Below are 18,241 nucleotides of genomic sequence, written 5' to 3' on the forward strand. Positions count from 1 at the left end.
ATTAATAATTTACTCAGTAGTTTACTTTTATTTACACAATTCCTATATAACTTGCTAAACATTATAAAATATTAAATAATGGAAAAAGTTTAAATAAAATTCAGAAATCCAAGGCCACACACATTTTTATAAGTTTGCTTTAAGCCTCCGAAAAAAAGGTCGGACCAGCATTGCTGAAAACATCCTGGTTCTTGCTTGCTTGTTGGCAAATCACGTGTTAGTGACAGCAAGATATTCCTACAATACCAATAGGTAATGATTATTCCACAAAATAATTTGATCCAAGATTTTATTATGTCACAGCATTAAAATAACTTCACTTCTATTTCAAAATCTTTCGCATCTCAATTTGTTCCAAACTGAAACCTCAAATTGGTTCTAAAGACTCAAGGGTATGCAAGAATTACCTTGTGCTTTAACGCTGTTTCCTTGCTTGCAGCATCATTCGTGACTTCTAGATGATCAGCAAAGAACAAAATCTGCAAACAAGTAAGAAGTGATCTTAATATCAAGACAATGCACTCTGATGATTCACCAGCTAAAAGTCAAGCTTACTTTGCTCATAAACTGGACGTTTGATGAATCTGTAGCCATGACTTGCACTCCAAGGCAGGTGTTTGGGACACTACAGAAAGGGCAAAAGATAGTATTGAAAACACATCCATCTTGCTGGCACCAAATACCCTGACCTTTTGAGCTTTCAGAACTTGTGCAGAGTCTCTGATTAACCAATGAGCAATCTGTCATGATAACTGAAACACTCTTTGGCATTTCTTCTTGAGCAGCAAGACCTGATGTTTCTTTTAGAAGAGACAGCAAATACGCCTTGGACGACGAAGTCAACAAGCATTTGGGATGCGAGTGGTTCTCAGGGTGACCTAATGAATTTCTGCAGAGTAAACAAGATATCCTCATCACTCTCTGATTCACTTCTGGAAAAGCATATGTATTGTCGGTGGGATCTTGATTCGGTACTACCAAACCCAAATTCAATTTTCCTTGTCAAACTCGTATGATCCGCAGGTCCAGTACTAGGAGCATTACTGATTTCGTCTTCTTCTTCAAGGTCAATGATGACTGGAGAGCTACTAAACTTTCTTCTCTTCAAAGCATTGGAATTAACACTCATGTTCAAAGACGACTCTGCTTCTAGAGTCGAATTACGTGTATCACCATTAATGGAAAATCTCTGTGGGGTTACTAGAACAGATGATTCAGTACCAAGGGGAGATTTTCTGAAATTTTCAGTAGATATATGCCTTTTTAAGAATTGATCAGGAGACCTCAGAGATCTCAGGCCTGTTGCTAGGCTAGAGCTTTCGTTCTTCGAGCTAGAACCTGGACTCGCGGTTGCAATACCAGAGACAGAAGATGTTTCTGGATCTTCATCACAGTTGGTCGCCGACGAAACCTCACAGTACCTGCACATGACAGTATTAAAATTTTGCTCAAAGATTTGTATAAATATAATCTAGTATGCCACTTTATGACAATTATTGCACATTATACTTTGAGATATGAATGTTATATACTTTGAGAGATATGGTTTAGTATTTTTACCCAGGCTCAGGCTGGACCTCGCAGTCAAGATCAATGACTCCTTTATAGAATTCAGTTTCCTTTTTAACTTGAATGAATGTGTGAGCAGCAGGTATGTAACCTGGAGATGATTCAGAAAGCCGCATAGATCTCGACCTTAAAGCTATTTTTGGTTTCACATCATTGTGAATTAAAACTTCGTTCATAAAAGTGTGTCTTGGATTCGAACTTGTATAGTCCTCCACGTTCACCACCCTCCTACTTGCAATATCCTGCACACAAATTCATCATCAGTAACAAAATGAATCATGAGAAAACAGAAAAAAGTATATAGTTTCCTTTTAGAATATACCTTTGGTTCGACATGACTAGAATTGTTCTGAATCTGATTCTCTTTCTTTATGTATTCTTTGCTTTGGTTTTCAGAGGACAAGTTCTGCTCATGGGACTCTAACATCTTACTGTTAACTCGCTCCTGCATGCAATTTTCAAAGAATTTTAATGATTATGTATGTATATGTGATAAAGTTTCAAGGGAAAGGAATGAGATTGGTTTAAACCTTGACACTGTTGAAAAAATATCTTAATCCGTCCATAGAAGCTTCACAATTATCATACAGCTTGATGGACTGCCTTAGCCACTTTGAAATAGACGCTCTGTTCCTTGGTTGTCTGTATCGCTCATCTAAACACCAAAACAAGACAACCTCATCAGAGCTACTGAAAAAAACAAAACGTTTAAATAGATATTGACGTCTTTTAATTACCCAAGAATATGATGGCACCATAATCAAACCTATGCCGGATACATCGCCCTGCTGCTTGATTTAACGCACGATACGCCTGTTGGCAATACCACTCACCGCCTCCAAGAAGGTTTTTAGATGCTTTGTATGTATCATTATATTTTCGCTTCAGTTCGACTAGAATATCGTGCCTGCCAAGAAAGTGGTTTGTTAGAACCAAGAAGTTTTGGGAAGGAAGCTGGAAGGTTTTAAAGGGAAATAGAACTCTTACAAGTTTGGAAATGAAATGCCAACAATTATCTGTATGTAGCCATCAAGGTATAACAGTCCATTCATAAGCCAATTTCAGTAGCATGAATCAAAAATATCTTAAAATTTCTATTGCAGAAAAGGAGACAAACTCAAAAATACCAAGACAATGCAGTTGAAAAGGATACCACTGCCCTGGCCTTTTCATCAAAAAAATCAAGCCCTTCTGAAACCTGTAGAATTTGAACTCAGATCATGGTCATGCACATAGGGTCCCTTTAAATAAACATCAATAAGAGAAACCACCATGAGCAAAAGAAAACAACAACAAACGTTTCCTCTACATACTGCAAGAAATGCAGATCCTTTCTTGTAATCATCTTGAGCCTCAGTTACAACAGAACCTGCTTTCTTAACTCTTCTATTTCTTCCAATCAATCTGTTCTTTCCGCTTATCGAATCATAATATTCCTTCAGAACAGTTTCGAAGTCGTCCATGGCTCCTCCTCTTGGTTCTGCAACCAATGACAGGTTATTTGAGATTTATGATAAGAAAACAACAATGCAGCAACAGTTTTAAAATGATCACAGAAGATATAGATGTTACGTACCGATGAAAAGATCCCTTTTCAAGCAGAGCCGAGACCATTGTCCAGTTTCACGCCAACGCGTGCAGAGTTTTTCCATCAACTTATAGCTTGGAAAGAATACCAGAGATCCACCTGGTACAATGTTGCAAATTTCTTCCAAGGATTTCCCTAGAGTATCCTTCAAAGCAAAGTAGAAGCATTGAGTTTTACAACACACCGAAACATTGCACCACAGTACAAGAAGAACACATTTACAGGCAAAATAAGAGCTTACCTGGAATTCATATGCATCAGCTGTTTTATAACTTGCATTTAGAGGATAATTACCAGAACCACTGGAGATTGCACCCGCCCACACCTAGAACAAAAAATGTATTGTTAAAATCATACATTGACTTCTTGAAACTGTTGGTAAGTGGATAGCTTTAGTCAGAACCTGCAGATTAGGATCAATCACATGTGGAGCCTCTAAACAAGAGGCAAACTGCAACCCAAGTTCAGATGAGAAAGAATTCATCGGTGACAAAGTCCTATATTTCACAATAAAAGAAACTTAACCTATATCATTACTGAAAGAGAGGGCTCAATAAACAATGAAGATTTAGCAAAGGCACTAGCCAAATGATATAACTCTTTGCAGAAGAAAATATTAAGCAACAAGATACTTCTTACCCAGATGTTAAAATGATGGATAAAGAAAGATCAGCTAAGTCTTTGAATACAACAGAGGGATTCATGCACCACAAACTGAACGTATGCGTCCAACCAGTATCTCCTGCATCACAGTAAAGCACACATAAAGATCTCACTTGTACCTCTCTTAGCAGACCGTTGTAAACCCATTTCGTAATCTAGGACATGACTTCCGTTTTTGGAAAAGAAGTATGTAAGTGTAGCAAACAACTCTGCATTAAAAATTTGTTTGTGCAATATATAAGCTCTCTCATCCTCAAAATTACATTATAGAGATCAAAGCTTAATAAAGTTAGTGAGATGCAAAAAAAAAAAAAAAAAACCTTCTAGTGTCGTGACAGATATCCATCCCACTCAAATAAGGCTTATCAGGGTCCATTTCTGCTGCCTCTGATTTTGTAATCGCCTTAACCAGTTAAGCACAAAGTCACATTCAAGCATCGTAAAAAGTCATGCGGGTCTAGCCAGAAATCATAGAAGAAATGACTTACTTGGTCAAGACACGCCTGTAATTGTGGCAAGTATTCTGGAGTGATATTGAATTCCTTGAGCTCTTTCAAAGCTCTGTCTCCAGTCCAGCTGTTACATTGATAAATAGCAACAAAAAAAAAAAGAATGAAGTATATTGTATATAAATCAGCTTGCCTCATAGAGTTGGAACCATTTTGCAATTTTAAAGTAGACGATTGGAAGAAAAGTTTCAAATTACTTAGAGAAATAGTGCTCAGAATCACGTTTTGCTAATGAATCTTTTTTGCTTCCAATCCAACTTATCAATCCCTAAACATAGAAGAGTCAATATTTAAAAAGTAGACAGCAAATCTTAGTTACCTCTTAATAATATCTTGCATATAATTACTTACCTCTACTACTTCATACAAGGGTTCATAGAACTCTGGCTCATCCACACTCAACTGTTCTAGTTCATTCCGCAATTCTGCATAACGCATAAGCCAGGTTAGTTAAGCATATATTTAGTGAACAAAACGATTAATTACTGCAGAGATATATAATAATTTGAGTGGTACATACTGAAAATAATATCTTCTTCCAAGTTAATGCTTCCTGCTTCACGAGCAATGTCTTCCATATTGCTGTGGACAGTAAAAGCTTTTAGTAGACGGCCTTTAGCCATGAATATCATCAAGCATGCTAACAAGGTTTCTGAATTTTACTGTGCTTCATCAGAGATTATAATGGCTCCTTTTAGATTTACTCCTCCTCGAATGACAGGATCAATTATATATGAATAAGGGCAAAAAACCAATCGTGCAACCTCCAACATTTTCCTGGAAGCAAAATATGGACAGCCTAAAAAGAAAATGATTTGAAATTAAGAAACTGAAAAATACAAATAACTGAAAGAAAAATAAACTAAATCTAACTAACCAATAACAGTTTTCCCAATTTTTACAAGATCTTCAATGTCATGAACCCCATTGTGCCCGTTTTGCTTAATTGATGGGTAAGCTAAGATGCGACCGGCACCTCTGCAAGTTAAAGTAAACAGTTATATGGATTTTGACTACGTAGCTAGAAACAAAAGAGGAAACACAAAGAACTTATAGATTATCAGGGAAAACTCACTCGAACTCAGGACATTTTGGGTTTTTCTTATCTTTTAGAAGCAACCGACTAGAAAAAAGAATGAATATAAATTAAATAGACGTTAGTATAGAGAGGGTTTATGAGGATAGTGAGATGTGTGAATATAGATGAAAATTTACCATTTTTCGTCTACGTTGTCTTTCCCTTGGACATGACGATTAGTGCAGCAACGTTTCCTAGAACCCTAACACAATGAAAGATGAACACAGAACAAATTACAATTTTAATGAGTTGCGTCAAGTAAAATATTCACTTGATTAAACCAGAGATAAAACAAGTTGGCAAGATCAAGTTTTATTATTGACATACCAATACAGCCATGGGCACTCTGTAACCAGTTTTTTTATACTCACGAATGACTTGAGTGATCTGAGCATGAGTTCGTCTAAGTAAAAAAAAAACAAACAAACAGTCAAATAATAACAAGAAAAACTTAAAAACATGATTTGCAAAATTTCCAAAGACTAATGATGTAATGCTTACGAAGCATAGTATATGGTGGGAATATTAGGTGGTTCAGGTGGCTCCACATTGCTAGGTAAAGTAGTATCTGTTCAGAGATAGATATAACCACGAATTTTAATAACAAATGAATCTTCTCATATCATAGATGCAATATTCATTAGGGACACGACGAACCTGAGGGCTGCATTTTCAAATGAGAAAAGCTCCCATTGGAAAACCGCGATAGATAGCTCTTTTGCCAAGGGAGAACAGAACAGAGCAAAGACAGAGACTTTCCCGTACCTGTGGGAGACTCGAGCAAAGCGTGGCTGTGACCTTCTCTCTGAGCACGATCGAGCGTAGATATGACCCGGCTCATGAACGCAAGCTGGGTTCCATAAGGTTGCTAAGGGAACTCAACTTGAAGGCCTCCGATCTGGTAGAGCTTTTTAGGGTTTTCGGGGTTTAGGGTTTGTTTCACTTCGTCCTTGGAATCCGATTTGGTGGTTGTGGAAACCATCTTCTTCGTCCCAGATCTGTCTTTCGGAGTTCAGTGACGGCAAAAGTTGTAAGATCTGATTTTGTTACAAAAATATGGGCGGGAAAAATCTTATCCCTACCCTTCATCGCCAATTGTGTTACACAGCTTCACTGGCAAGCTTGATCACAAACAAAGCGACGACGTATAGTTTTCAATGTGACAATGGACCTTAATTGGGCTTATAAAGCCCAGTTACAAGCAAGCGAACCCAAAAAAAAAAAAAAAAAAAAGACTCCGGAAAAAAAAGAAGACTTTATTGAACATCTTCTTCAACAAAAACGATTCGATCTTTTTTTTTTGCTGTGTGACACTGTCATTTTTACGGTTGTTTTTGTTTTTATAACTGCCTTTTAATTTTTTTGATTTAATTAATTTATCGATTCGAATCGGGGCAAATTTCGTCTGGGCAAGGAGAAGAAATCTGGAGATAAGGGATTTTGATCTCGATTTCGAAGCTCTGATCTAAGTTTTTGAGGGATAGCTCTCCGGTGATGGCGGGTCAGAATCCTAACATGGATCAATTCGAGGCCTACTTCAGGAGAGCTGATTTGGACGGAGATGGTCGGATCAGTGGAGCCGAAGCTGTTGGATTTTTTCAAGGGTCTGGTTTGTCTAAGCAAGTTCTCGCCCAGGTTTAAATTTCTTCTTGGATCTCTGCTTTTTCTGATTGTTTCTGGTGAGAGAATTGTTGAGTTGTTCCGGAGAAAGATCTCTGATTTGGGTTTCCAAAATGCCGTAATTTTGATTCTTCGCATTCTATTTTCTGAGATATTTGATAAGCCTATGAACTGAATAAACGAGTGCAGATTTGAGACGCTGTTTTTTGCATTTTTTCCTTTATGATCTTGCTTCAGAGGAGCAGCCTTTGCTAGGGATCTATAGTGAAGAAGTTATTAGTGTATGACAGTAAGATTCTAGAGGTTTCCTTGGTAAAAACTTTTGTCATTTGGTTTTAGAGTAGTCACTGGTTTTTGGTTTTGCTCGAACTTGACAGCATCTACATGAGGATGTCCTCATTGGTATAGCCTGAAGATATTGGATAATTAATTTGTTGTAACGTCAGTTACTATGTGGCTGTCTCTTTAATCTTGTTACCAATTCACGTTTTGGTACATTTGTGTGGATATAAGCTTTTTTATCTTTTTTTTTTTGAATATAAGCTTTTTTATCTTAGGTGTACAAGTATTTATGTATTTGAATCTGGAAAAATTTCTTGCATACAATTTCAGTGTGGACGGGTTCTATTTAGCTTTGTTTTCTGTGTGAAGTTTTTTACTGATCAGTTGTGTTCTGCATTTGTAGATATGGTCGCTTTCTGATCGGTCACGCAGTGGTTTCCTTGATCGGCAAAACTTTTATAATTCTCTGAGACTTGTAACAGTTGCTCAGAGTAAGAGAGAGCTGACACCTGAGATTGTTAACGCCGCACTGAATACTCCTGCTGCAGCCAAAATACCACCGCCCAAAATTAATCTTTCAGCTATTCCTGCACCCCGACCTAATCCTGCCGCTACCACAGTCAGTTCCGTACCCTCAACGGTTTCTCAAAATTTGGGGTTTGGAGGACCAGGGGCACCAAATGCGAATGTCAATCAGAATTATTTTCCATCTCAACAAAACCAGCAAATGAGAGCAAATCAAGGAATATCTGGGCTGACTTCACTTAGACCAGCGACTGGTCCAGAATATAGACCAAGTGCCTTACCAGGTCAATTTCAGTCAGTTCCTGTTGGTAGTGTTACACGTCCTCCTCAGGCTGGTCCCACTAGTGTATCTGGTCCTGATAGTTCAACGTTCAATCTTAATAATTTGTATGCTGCAAACACCGGCGGATACTCGTCAGGCTTTGGAGGGGGAAGCTTAGCAGCACCTTCTCCTGGCGTAAAGCCTGAGTCACAAATTGATCCAAAGGCCCTTGTTGTATCTGGAAATGGAGGTGACATGTTTTCCTCTTTCCAGCAACCCACTCTGAGTAATTCTTCAATCAGTTCAGCCATTGTTCCTACTTCTGCTGGAACCCAACCTCCACCAAAACCTAATGCTCTCGACTCCCTACAGAGTACTTTCTCAATGCTACCTACAGGGAATCAGCCACGGCCAGCAGCAAGTGCACAGCCTGCAGTGTCCTCACAAGGTCCATCCTCCGGTTTGCCAGCTGGAAGTGCAGTTGGATCTGCCCATTCAACTCCTGCTGGAAATAATCAGCCTCCATGGCCAAAAATGAAACCATCTGATGTCCAGAAATATACAAAGGTATTTATGGAAGTTGATAGCGACAAGGATGGGAAAATCACTGGTGAGCAGGCAAGGAATCTGTTTTTAAGCTGGAGGCTACCCAGGGGTAAGATTATTCTATCTTTCAGTCCACTTTACATGAAGAGTGTAAATATTCAATTTGTAGGTGAAATGAACTGTTGCCTCTGTTGAAATTAGATGCAATTCTGGATTGAAGAATCTTTTAAAACTTGTGTTCTTGTCCCTTTCTTCATGGGACAGGCCATTTCGCTGTTATGTTTATTTATTTACTACCCTCCTGACGCTTATGTTCCTATAATAGTATCTGCAAGTGTTTATGGTAACATATTTATTTTGCTTGGTTCCAGAGGTATTGAAGCATGTGTGGGAATTATCTGATCAGGATAATGATACTATGCTTTCTCTGAGGGAGTTCTGCATTTCATTGTATTTGATGGAGCGGTATAGAGAAGGCCGTCCTCTTCCAACAGATCTTCCTAGCAGCATCAGGTTTGATGAGACACTGTTATCTATCTCAGGCGCACCTAGTCATGGATATACAAATGCTGGATGGGGATCTGGTCAAGGTATTGCTCACACTTCATGCCTTTAGTGATCTTTTCCTTTTACTGATACGTTACTCTAATTCAAATTTCTCTATTGGAAGGTTTTGTACAGCAGCCAGTGATGGGTGCACGGCCAATCACCCCAACGACTGGTATGAGACCACCAGTTCCTGCACCAGGCCCTCACCCTGGCAGCGGTATATCTTTTAACCAGCAAAGGAATCAAGCGCCAGGATTGGATGATCCCAGTCACCTAGGTAATGGATATCCCGCAAGCTCAAATCTTCCAGAAGCAGCAGCTGATGGGGAAAAGGTGATCATTTAAATTTTCACTTATAATATGGACAAAAACATTATTTAAGCTTTAGATGAGCGACATTTCCGTATGCATTTCCTTGGAAGCTTGTGAAACAATTTTTTCTAATCTGTGTAGGTTGATCAAAAGCAGAATGCATACATGGACTCCAGGGAGAAACTTGAATACTACCGGACCAAAATGCAGGATATTGTGAGTACTTCATTAATATTAACTATTGTTTTTTGAGAAGAGAGAAATGATCTTGAGCTGTCTAGTTAACTATTGATTTCTGTATTCGAATATAGTTAACTATTGTCGATGTAAACTTTGCTATATTTGTATGCATTAAATCCTTGAAGAATCTGTTAGCTCCTTTGATCGAGAGGATATTGGTATCTAGTTGATTTATTCACTGAAAAAGTTTGAAGAAGATCGTGTGTATAAATAAGACCAATCGACTGGAATTTACCATCTAGATTAAGCTGTAGAACTCAAATCTTATCTACGTAATGGTCTTATAAGTTTAAGATTGTTGCTCTCCCCGAAGTTCTGGCCTTATCGTATAGGAACGTTGTCCTTGTTTGAGGTTTTGCTATCTAGAGCTAGTTCTTCAGCTTGATCTTTATCTTATTTTTATATTATATACACATTCTGTGTGTCAGAGAGTAGGGTTCTTGTGCTAAGGTCCGTTTCTTATTATCCCATTTTTTGGTTCCTTTTTCTGTCAGGTCTTGTACAAAAGCAGGTGTGACAATAGATTAAATGAGATCTCTGAAAGGGCTTCCGCTGACAAGCGTGAGGTGCGTTTCACATAGAATATCACTTTCCTCATGTATTTAGAGGCAATTCTGTCTTATCCAGAACAATTTCTGCTGCAGGCTGAAACATTGGCAAAGAAGTATGAAGAGAAGTATAAGCAAGTTGCAGAAATAGGGTCAAAATTAACTATTGAAGAGGCCAGGTTCCGCGAGATTGAGGTATGACTAATTCGCTTGCCTGCCATTTCAAGTGGCAGTGCCTATGCAGCCGTATATTTTCTTCATTTTGTCTATGTGCTTCTGCCTCCAGTACTAGGCTTGTCGTTATCCACATTTTCTGGTGAAGGGGATTTGAATAATTTTGTAACACATCTTCCACGGAAATTTGTTACTTATTGAAGTTTTGCTAACCCATTCCAGGGGCGGAAGACGGAGTTGAGCCAAGCAATTGTGAACATGGAGCAAGGTGGTAGTGCTGATGGTCTCCTTCAGGTACATATATTCTCTATTCTTATGTGATGCATAAACTATCGAGTATTTGCTGTACATGCCTGATTTGATACTTTACTGGACATATAGGTCCGGGCTGACAGAATACAATCAGATCTAGAGGAACTGATGAAGGCTTTAACTGAACGTTGCAATAAACATGGGTTGGAGGTTAAGTCCAAGGCCCTAGTAGACCTTCCAGCTGGTATGACATACGGTTCTATCGCCTTGTGACTTCTTGCTTTCATTGTAGATGAATGCAAATTGCATGTATTTTGTAAACAAACAAATCATTTGGAATCTGTTATGTTGTGACTTACAGGTTGGCAACCTGGAATTCAAGAAGGGGCAGCTCTTTGGGATGAAGAATGGGATAAGTTTGAAGATGAAGGTACAAAGTTTAATCCTATCTTTCTATTACTGATACATTGAAATATCTATTGTTAACTGATAATCCTCCCACTGTTAGGATTTGGCAATGAGATTACTTTTGACAAATCAAAAGAGCAAAACTCATCTGGTGAGAATGAAAACGGTGTGGTGGATGATGGTAAGGGGCCACCTGATTCGCCGACTCATTTAGATGAAAACTATGGACCATTTTCAGAAACCTCTGACCGCCACCATGAGAGTGAATATGGGGCAACTCACAGTGAAGATGATTCAGGCAGAAGTCCTAGAGACAGTCCTGTCTCTAGGACTGCTACTGAGATCCCATCTCCAGATTATTCTCATGGAAAGAATTCGGAATTCTTTGATGACTCGAATTGGGCAAGTGCGTTTGACACTAACGATGATGTGGATTCAGTCTGGGGATTTGATGCATCCAAAAGCCAGGTTAGTACAGAATCCATAGTGTCTTTCGATTTATCAAATCGTTTCATCCATCTAAATACTGTATCGAACCTTTCAGTTGTGATTATCGAATAGACATTAAACTGATCTTTTACTTTATACAAGATTTTGAAAACATGTATCGCAAGTATAGTCCATGCTTTCAGATTTGGAACGGTGCATTTGCCTTCAGTATGCTGAATCATTTAGTTACGTATTCAGAGTCGTAACCAAGCTTAGCATTTTGAATATATTGGCAGGATGGAGATTATTCTGGATCTGGTGGCGATTTTGGTGGAGACACAGGAAGAGAAGATTCTCCAAGTTCGAGAAGCTTCGGCGCTCAGAGGAAGAGCCCATTTGCATTTGACGATTCAGTTCCCAGCACTCCACTTTCAAGATTCGGGAACTCTCCACCTCGGTTCAGCGATGCGTCAGCCAGAGATAATAATTTTGATAGCTTCTCCAGGTTCGATTCCTTCAACACCAGTGAAGCAGGCGCCGGGTTTTCCTCCCAGCCCGAAAGACTGTCTCGGTTTGATTCCATCAACAGCTCAAAAGACTTTGGTGGAGCTGCCTTCTCCAGGTTTGATTCAGTTAACAGTTCCAGAGACTTTGGTGGTCCCTCGCTTTCAAGATTCGATTCCATGAATAGTACAAAGGATTTCAGTGGCAGCCATGGATACTCATTTGATGATGCAGACCCGTTTGGTTCCACAGGCCCCTTCAAAGTCTCTTCAGATGAAAGCCCCAAGAAAAGGTCAGACAATTGGAACTCCTTCTAGCCTCGATTTTTATATCATTCCTTTTTAAATCCCTTTTTTTTTTCCTCGCGTGATGAAACTTGTGATTGTTTCATAAAATCTTATAATCTTTTCACCAAATTCTGGTTTTGGAGGAGACAATAGTGTTAGACTATTTGTAATTTGTAAAGGTTGTCTTTGTATGGTTTTTCTACTGTGTCTCTGTTCTGTTATGAATTCACTTGCTTTTATATGAAGAGATATTTGAGGCTTTCGTTTTGGAGAACAAATAAAAGAACAATGGAATCTGTATACAAGATTTTATTTTTGTCCAGTTTACTGATCTCTCTTCCCCCAAAAGGCTTTATTATTTTGTATCTATCCTTAGCTCAAAGGTCCGTAAGAAATTCTGGCAACATTTAACCATACCGAAACAGATACTGTGTTAACACTGAAGGTGGTACATTCTATCTCTCCGTCTGGAAGAAAGATATGATTCGCATCACCAAATTCCCCATTATCAATGTAACCTTGTCTTTGAGGTAGACTCCATTCTGCATCCGCTGAATCCCCTGAGCACATTTCAGGATCAGTTGTTACCTAGGAATTTCACTTCTCTGTGATCCACTCAAAGGCAGATAGCATAGATGCACGCATGTTGGCTATTTCCACAAGAGTTTCAAGAGCTGTCCAAAAGACAAGAAAACAAAATAAGAGTTTCAGCTGTAAGCTGGAATCTATTTTGTGAGTCAACTTGTGGTGATGACTAATGATGATGTTACCTGTCTCAAAGGATAGTTGAGCGCCGCGTAGCTTAGGCGAGACTAAGCTTCCAAATACTGACAGAGATTTAGCTCGTTCTTTTTTGATCTGGAGATTAACACATCCTAATTAGCAAAACCCTCGTTCTACATATTGAAAACAAGGAGAGTTTGTGCAGAAGATGAAATGATTGCTCACCTCTTCATCAGCTGCTAAAGTGGTTTCGTCCTTGGCTGATGGTTTCTCTTCTATCAAATTACATAAGAAAGACATTACACACCAACAAAGAAAAGGGCACAGAATAACCAACACAAATAAAGTCTCTTATTACCAGAAACTCCTCGATGACGTAGCTGTTGGCTGAGAGGTGAGCCTATCTCCGAATCTGTAACAGTAGAGAAGTCTTTGCCTTTCGGGCTACCACCACCCTTGGAAGCCCACTTGGACAAAGCAAAACGTGGAACTGATCCCAAAGATCCAACTACAAGAGTTCCATGTATTCATCATATGTAAGAAGAGTCTACCCCGAATAAAATTCATAGCATAGAAACGTGACGCATTGGAACAATCAACCGCTCAGAGCATGAGCCAAACTTACCCTCTTGGTCTGTGACTTGCAATGTCGAAGCTGCAGGATGATACTTGAGGTCTAATAGAGTGCTGTTGATACGTAAAGTTCCCATAGAGTGTCGAGCGCTAGCTAGATCAAACCATCCCTGCCAAAAACAACCACACATTTTCAGAGAGTTTCTATACCAACAAGTTAATTTAAGGCAGAGTCTCATCCTAAAATCAGTGATACAATTTCACTTAAAAGGTTACAAACAAACAAAAATGCTTCCATAAGCTAAGCTAATCAACAAAAATCAATTTCGCTATTATTCATTAACACAAGACAATCAGGTTCGATTTAAACACAAAATCAATTTCGCTTCATAAAAACAAATTAATGACATTCCCATTACCTCACGGAGCTTTGAATTAACAGAGTCCATAAGCGTCTGATACCCATCCAACGAATCTAGGAACTGCAACACGTTCTCATTTTCTTTCCCTTCATTTTTAATTTCTGATTCCTTATCCACCGCTGCATCCATGGATTCTTCTCTTTCCTCGTAAATCTCAGTTCCTTCATCTCCCGCCATCTCGATTAAGATACCTAGCACACAAGAATCATCAACAAATCAAAGCGATCGAGAGAGAAAGAGAGAGCGCATCAGAGTCAGAGCAAGCTTTGGAGTAAATGGGGCAATTAATGAATAAAAGGCCCATTAAGGAAACAAAGCCCGTTAACCCGGGTATGTTAGTGGGTGGGTGGCAAGTCGAGTGTGTGTAAGTGTGTACACACAGCAAGCAAGCCAGGCTGGTTTGCTTCTGTTTGTCAAGTTGGCGTTTGGTGGCTCCACGTCTCTCTCTCTCTCTCTCTCTCTCTCTCTCTCTCTCTCACGACTTTTCGATTTTAGTCAACCTTTCGTGTTTTTTTTTTTTCTTCAACCCATCTTCTCTGTTCTTTCCTCTCACTTTTGCCCGTCTCTCTCGCTCTCTCGCTCTCTCGCACGGGTATAGAACAACACAACTCTGTTCAATTCTAGCTCGAGTAGGAGCAAAAAAGCTCGGATTGCTTTCTTATTCGGGATCCATGGATGAAGAAGAACTCACACTTTCTTTTCCATAAGGAGACTTAAACAAGTGGTTTTTTTTTCGAATTGTCAACTTTGAACAACTATAAAAACTTAGGTTTTTTTTTTGTTTTGTTTTGTACTGTTCCCTTCTCACGCTTCTTCGATTGGAAACTGGTTGGTGTGCGTTTTCCTCTCTCTCTCTCTCTCTCTTTTGGTATTTTTTGACATGCTCATTTGTTTGGTTCCGGTTTCTATAATTATTGCTAAATTTAGTAATCTGGCTATATTAGGGTTCATGTAACTGAATGATTTAGGTATATACTGTGTGTTTTTTTTGTTTCCTTTTGCTGATCAAGGAACTTAAGCTTAATCTGGTATTTATATCCCCTTTTGTGTTTCCAAAACTTTCTCCTTTCACTTACTCTCGAATTTGGACACTCTTTACCTGACTCTTGCATTTATGAATCCTGTTTTCCCGTAATCTTGAGATGTTTGCTTATCATCTGCAGTGAGTGTCAAGGATTAAAACATGGTTGGAAGCTCGGAGGATGGTAACCAGTCAGATGATAGCTCTCAATTTGAGCGAGGTGTAGATCATATCTACGAAGCCTTCATCTGCCCATTGACAAAAGAGGTTATGCATGATCCTGTCACTTTAGAGAATGGCAGGACATTCGAGCGTGAAGCCATTGAAAAATGGTTCAAGGAATGTCGTGACAGTGGGAGACCTCCATCTTGCCCATTGACTTCTCAGGAGCTGAGCAGCGCTGACGTTAGCCCCAGCATAGCTCTGCGCAACACTATCGAAGAGTGGAGATCAAGGAATGATGCTGCCAAGCTTGACATTGCTCGTCACTCGCTGTTTCTAGGAAATGCTGAGACCGACATTTTGCAAGCTTTGATGCATGTCCGACAGATTTGCAGGACCATCCGATCTAATAGGCAAGGTGTACGCAACGCTCAGCTTATCCGTATGGTCATCGACTTGTTGAAAAGTAGTAGCCATAAAGTTCGGTATAAGGCTCTACAGACTCTTCAAGTTGTTGTTGAAGGAGATGATGAGAGCAAGGTTAAATTCTGATTTCTGTTATTCTCTGACGAAAACGTTAATATAGAGCATTGTAATGGATAATTGTGCGGATGCTAATTATTGTTTCAGCATATTGCAGGCTATAGTAGCTGAAGGGGATACTGTGCGTACACTAGTTAAGTTCTTGTCACACGAACCATCAAAGGGGAGGGAGGCAGCTGTTTCCTTGCTGTTTGAGCTCTCTAAATCAGAAGCTTTGTGCGAGAAGATTGGTTCCATTCATGGAGCACTTATATTGTTGGTTAGTCTGACTAGCAGCAACTCAGAAAATGTTTCAATTGTTGAGAAAGCTGATAGAACCTTGGAAAACATGGAGAGGTCAGAGGAAATTGTTAGGCAGATGGCTTCATATGGTAGACTCCAGCCTCTTCTAGGAAAACTCCTTGAAGGTGATTATTCCCTACTTCTTAATGATCAGCTGAAAGAGTTTCTCTTCTTTGCTTGGTTTTAGTTTAACAATATTCTCTTTGCTTCATTTGCATAAAACATGTTATCATCTTCCTTTAGTCATTCGGACGCATGATGGTGTTATTGTACTCTGCCGTATAGTTTGTTTGCTCTAGGAATTTTACATGTTCTCTTGTCAAATTTTTAATAATTTTCCTCTGTTTTATTGCGAGTCTCATGCATGAATAATGACACCACATGTGAAACATGATCTGCAGGTTCACCTGAAACAAAAGTCTCTATGGCTTCCTTTCTCGGGGAGCTTCCCTTAAATAACGAAGTGAAGGTTCTTGTGGCTCAGACTGTGGGTTCTTCTCTTGTCGATCTTATGAGAAGTGGTGACATGCCCCAACGGGAAGCTGCCTTGAGAGCTCTTAACAAAATCTCATCGTTCGAAGGGAGTGCTAAGGTCTTGATCAGCATAGGAATTCTCCCCCCACTTATCAAAGATCTGTTTTATGTAGGGCCAAACAACCTTCCAATTCGGTTGAAAGAAGTCTCTGCCACTATTCTTGCTAACATAGTGAACATTGGGTATGACTATGACAAAGCCACTCTTGTTTCAGACAACAGAGTGGAGAATCTGCTCCATCTAATTAGCAACACGGGACCAGCTATCCAGTGCAAGCTGTTGGAGGTTCTTGTTGGACTCACCAGTTGTCCAAAAACAGTTCCAAAAGTTGTTTATGCAATTAAAACCTCCGGTGCAATCATCAGTTTGGTTCAGTTTATAGAGGTCCGAGAGAATGATGATTTGCGTTTGGCTTCCATAAAGCTTCTCCATAATCTTTCTCCATTCATGAGTGAAGAACTAGCTAAGGCCTTATGTGGCACTGCTGGACAACTCGGAAGCCTTGTTGCAATCATTTCAGAAAATACACCAATCACTGAAGAACAGGCTGCAGCTGCTGGACTCTTAGCTGAATTGCCAGATAGGGATTTGGGTCTTACTCAGGAAATGTTGGAAGTTGGTGCTTTTGAAAAAATCATCTCCAAAGTGATTGGCATCCGCCAAGGGGATATCAAGGGAATGAGGTTTGTGAGTCCTTTTCTGGAAGGACTTGTGCGTATACTTGCTAGGATTACTTTTGCTTTCAACAAAGAGACTCGGGCCATTACCTTTTGCCAAGAGCACAATGTTGCTACCCTCTTCCTTCATCTGCTTCAATCCAACGGTCAAGATAACATCCAGATGGTATCTGCTATGGCTTTAGAGAATCTGTCACTAGAGTCTATGCACCTGACACGGATTCCTGATCTGCCTCCTCCGAATTACTGTGGCTCGATCTTTTCATGTATGAGCAAACCACACGTTGTAAACGGGCTGTGCAAGATCCACCAAGGAATATGTTCATTAAGAGACACATTTTGCCTCGTCGAAGGACAAGCTGTGGAGAAATTAGTGGCTTTATTAGACCATGGAAATGAGAAAGTGGTTGAGGCAGCACTTGCAGCTCTTTCGAGCTTATTAGAAGACAAATTAGACGTAGAGAAAGGGGTAAATATACTTGATGAAGCAGGCGGGATAACGCATATACTAACCGTTCTGAAGGAGAACCGATCAGAGAGGCTGACGAGGAGAGCTGTTTGGGTGGTGGAAAGGATCTTGAGGATTGAAGACATAGCAAGAGAGCTCGCAGAGGAGCAGGCCCTGAGCGCTGCACTTGTGGACGCTTTCCAAAACGCTGATTTTAGAACGCGACAGATCGCTGAGAACGCGTTGAAACACATCGATAAGATCCCAAACTTCTCAGGTATATTCCCAAGCATGGCATAGGGGAATCTCTTTGAACTTGTTCAGTGAGTTTTAGTGATTTATATATCTGTGGTTTATGTTTTGATGGGATTACTTGTTGATATAGGCATCCAGTCTTTTTCTGGGTATATATATATTGTAAATTTCGATTCTTGTTTGCGTGTGCTTTAAGCTATATTTGATTTGTTTGTTTATAATTATATTCTACGTCTGAAAATCATAATCATTTGA

General features: G+C 39.5%; 3 protein-coding genes and 1 pseudogene across 6 annotated transcripts; 2 read left to right on the top strand and 2 right to left on the bottom strand.

Annotated features, from left to right (window-relative positions):
- Positions 1-74: 74 nt before the first annotated feature.
- LOC104778801 (regulator of telomere elongation helicase 1 homolog) lies at positions 75-6,494 on the bottom strand (annotated as a pseudogene). Its single transcript, XR_015595395.1, has 27 exons — positions 6,065-6,494; positions 5,909-5,975; positions 5,735-5,810; positions 5,545-5,609; positions 5,405-5,452; positions 5,207-5,307; positions 4,993-5,128; positions 4,850-4,911; positions 4,681-4,754; positions 4,527-4,597; positions 4,309-4,396; positions 4,141-4,223; positions 3,934-4,029; positions 3,797-3,899; positions 3,561-3,654; positions 3,399-3,482; positions 3,146-3,302; positions 2,883-3,049; positions 2,723-2,767; positions 2,557-2,585; positions 2,307-2,476; positions 2,100-2,224; positions 1,892-2,014; positions 1,561-1,811; positions 556-1,421; positions 408-479; positions 75-237 (listed from the first exon to the last, which is right to left on the bottom strand). The product of XR_015595395.1 is annotated as a regulator of telomere elongation helicase 1 homolog (transcript).
- On the top strand, positions 6,316-12,605 carry LOC104740771 (uncharacterized). The gene is made up of 12 exons (XM_087508711.1): positions 6,316-7,042; positions 7,713-8,751; positions 9,014-9,232; positions 9,313-9,524; positions 9,645-9,719; positions 10,238-10,309; positions 10,388-10,486; positions 10,688-10,759; positions 10,847-10,961; positions 11,079-11,147; positions 11,226-11,593; positions 11,851-12,605. The coding sequence occupies exons 1-12, from the start codon at positions 6,902-6,904 to the stop codon at positions 12,373-12,375; spliced, it is 3,006 nt and encodes a 1,001-aa protein (XP_087364837.1). The 5' UTR covers positions 6,316-6,901; the 3' UTR covers positions 12,376-12,605.
- On the bottom strand, positions 12,597-14,438 carry LOC104776197 (uncharacterized). Its single transcript, XM_010500212.2, has 6 exons — positions 14,061-14,438; positions 13,694-13,811; positions 13,427-13,576; positions 13,294-13,343; positions 13,116-13,203; positions 12,597-13,019 (listed from the first exon to the last, which is right to left on the bottom strand). Exons 1-6 carry the CDS (start codon positions 14,238-14,240, stop codon positions 12,943-12,945), a joined length of 663 nt encoding a protein of 220 aa, XP_010498514.2. The 5' UTR covers positions 14,241-14,438; the 3' UTR covers positions 12,597-12,942.
- Positions 14,426-18,236, top strand: LOC104776198 (U-box domain-containing protein 44). Of its 3 annotated transcripts, none has more exons than XM_010500213.3 (4): positions 14,426-14,897; positions 15,227-15,786; positions 15,887-16,196; positions 16,473-18,236. In XM_010500213.3, the coding sequence occupies exons 2-4, from the start codon at positions 15,247-15,249 to the stop codon at positions 18,029-18,031; spliced, it is 2,409 nt and encodes an 802-aa protein (XP_010498515.1). In that variant the 5' UTR covers positions 14,426-14,897; positions 15,227-15,246; the 3' UTR covers positions 18,032-18,236. The 3 variants fall into 3 exon arrangements, with proteins under 3 accessions (XP_010498515.1, XP_010498517.1, XP_087364838.1); XM_010500215.3 differs by having other exon boundaries at positions 14,426-14,891; XM_087508712.1 differs by having other exon boundaries at positions 14,426-14,655.
- Positions 18,237-18,241: the final 5 nt, after the last annotated feature.

This window comes from Camelina sativa, chromosome 3 (genome assembly GCF_030686135.1).
Source record: "Camelina sativa cultivar CO46 ecotype springtype chromosome 3, ASM3068613v1".
Lineage (NCBI taxonomy): Eukaryota > Viridiplantae > Streptophyta > Magnoliopsida > Brassicales > Brassicaceae > Camelina > Camelina sativa.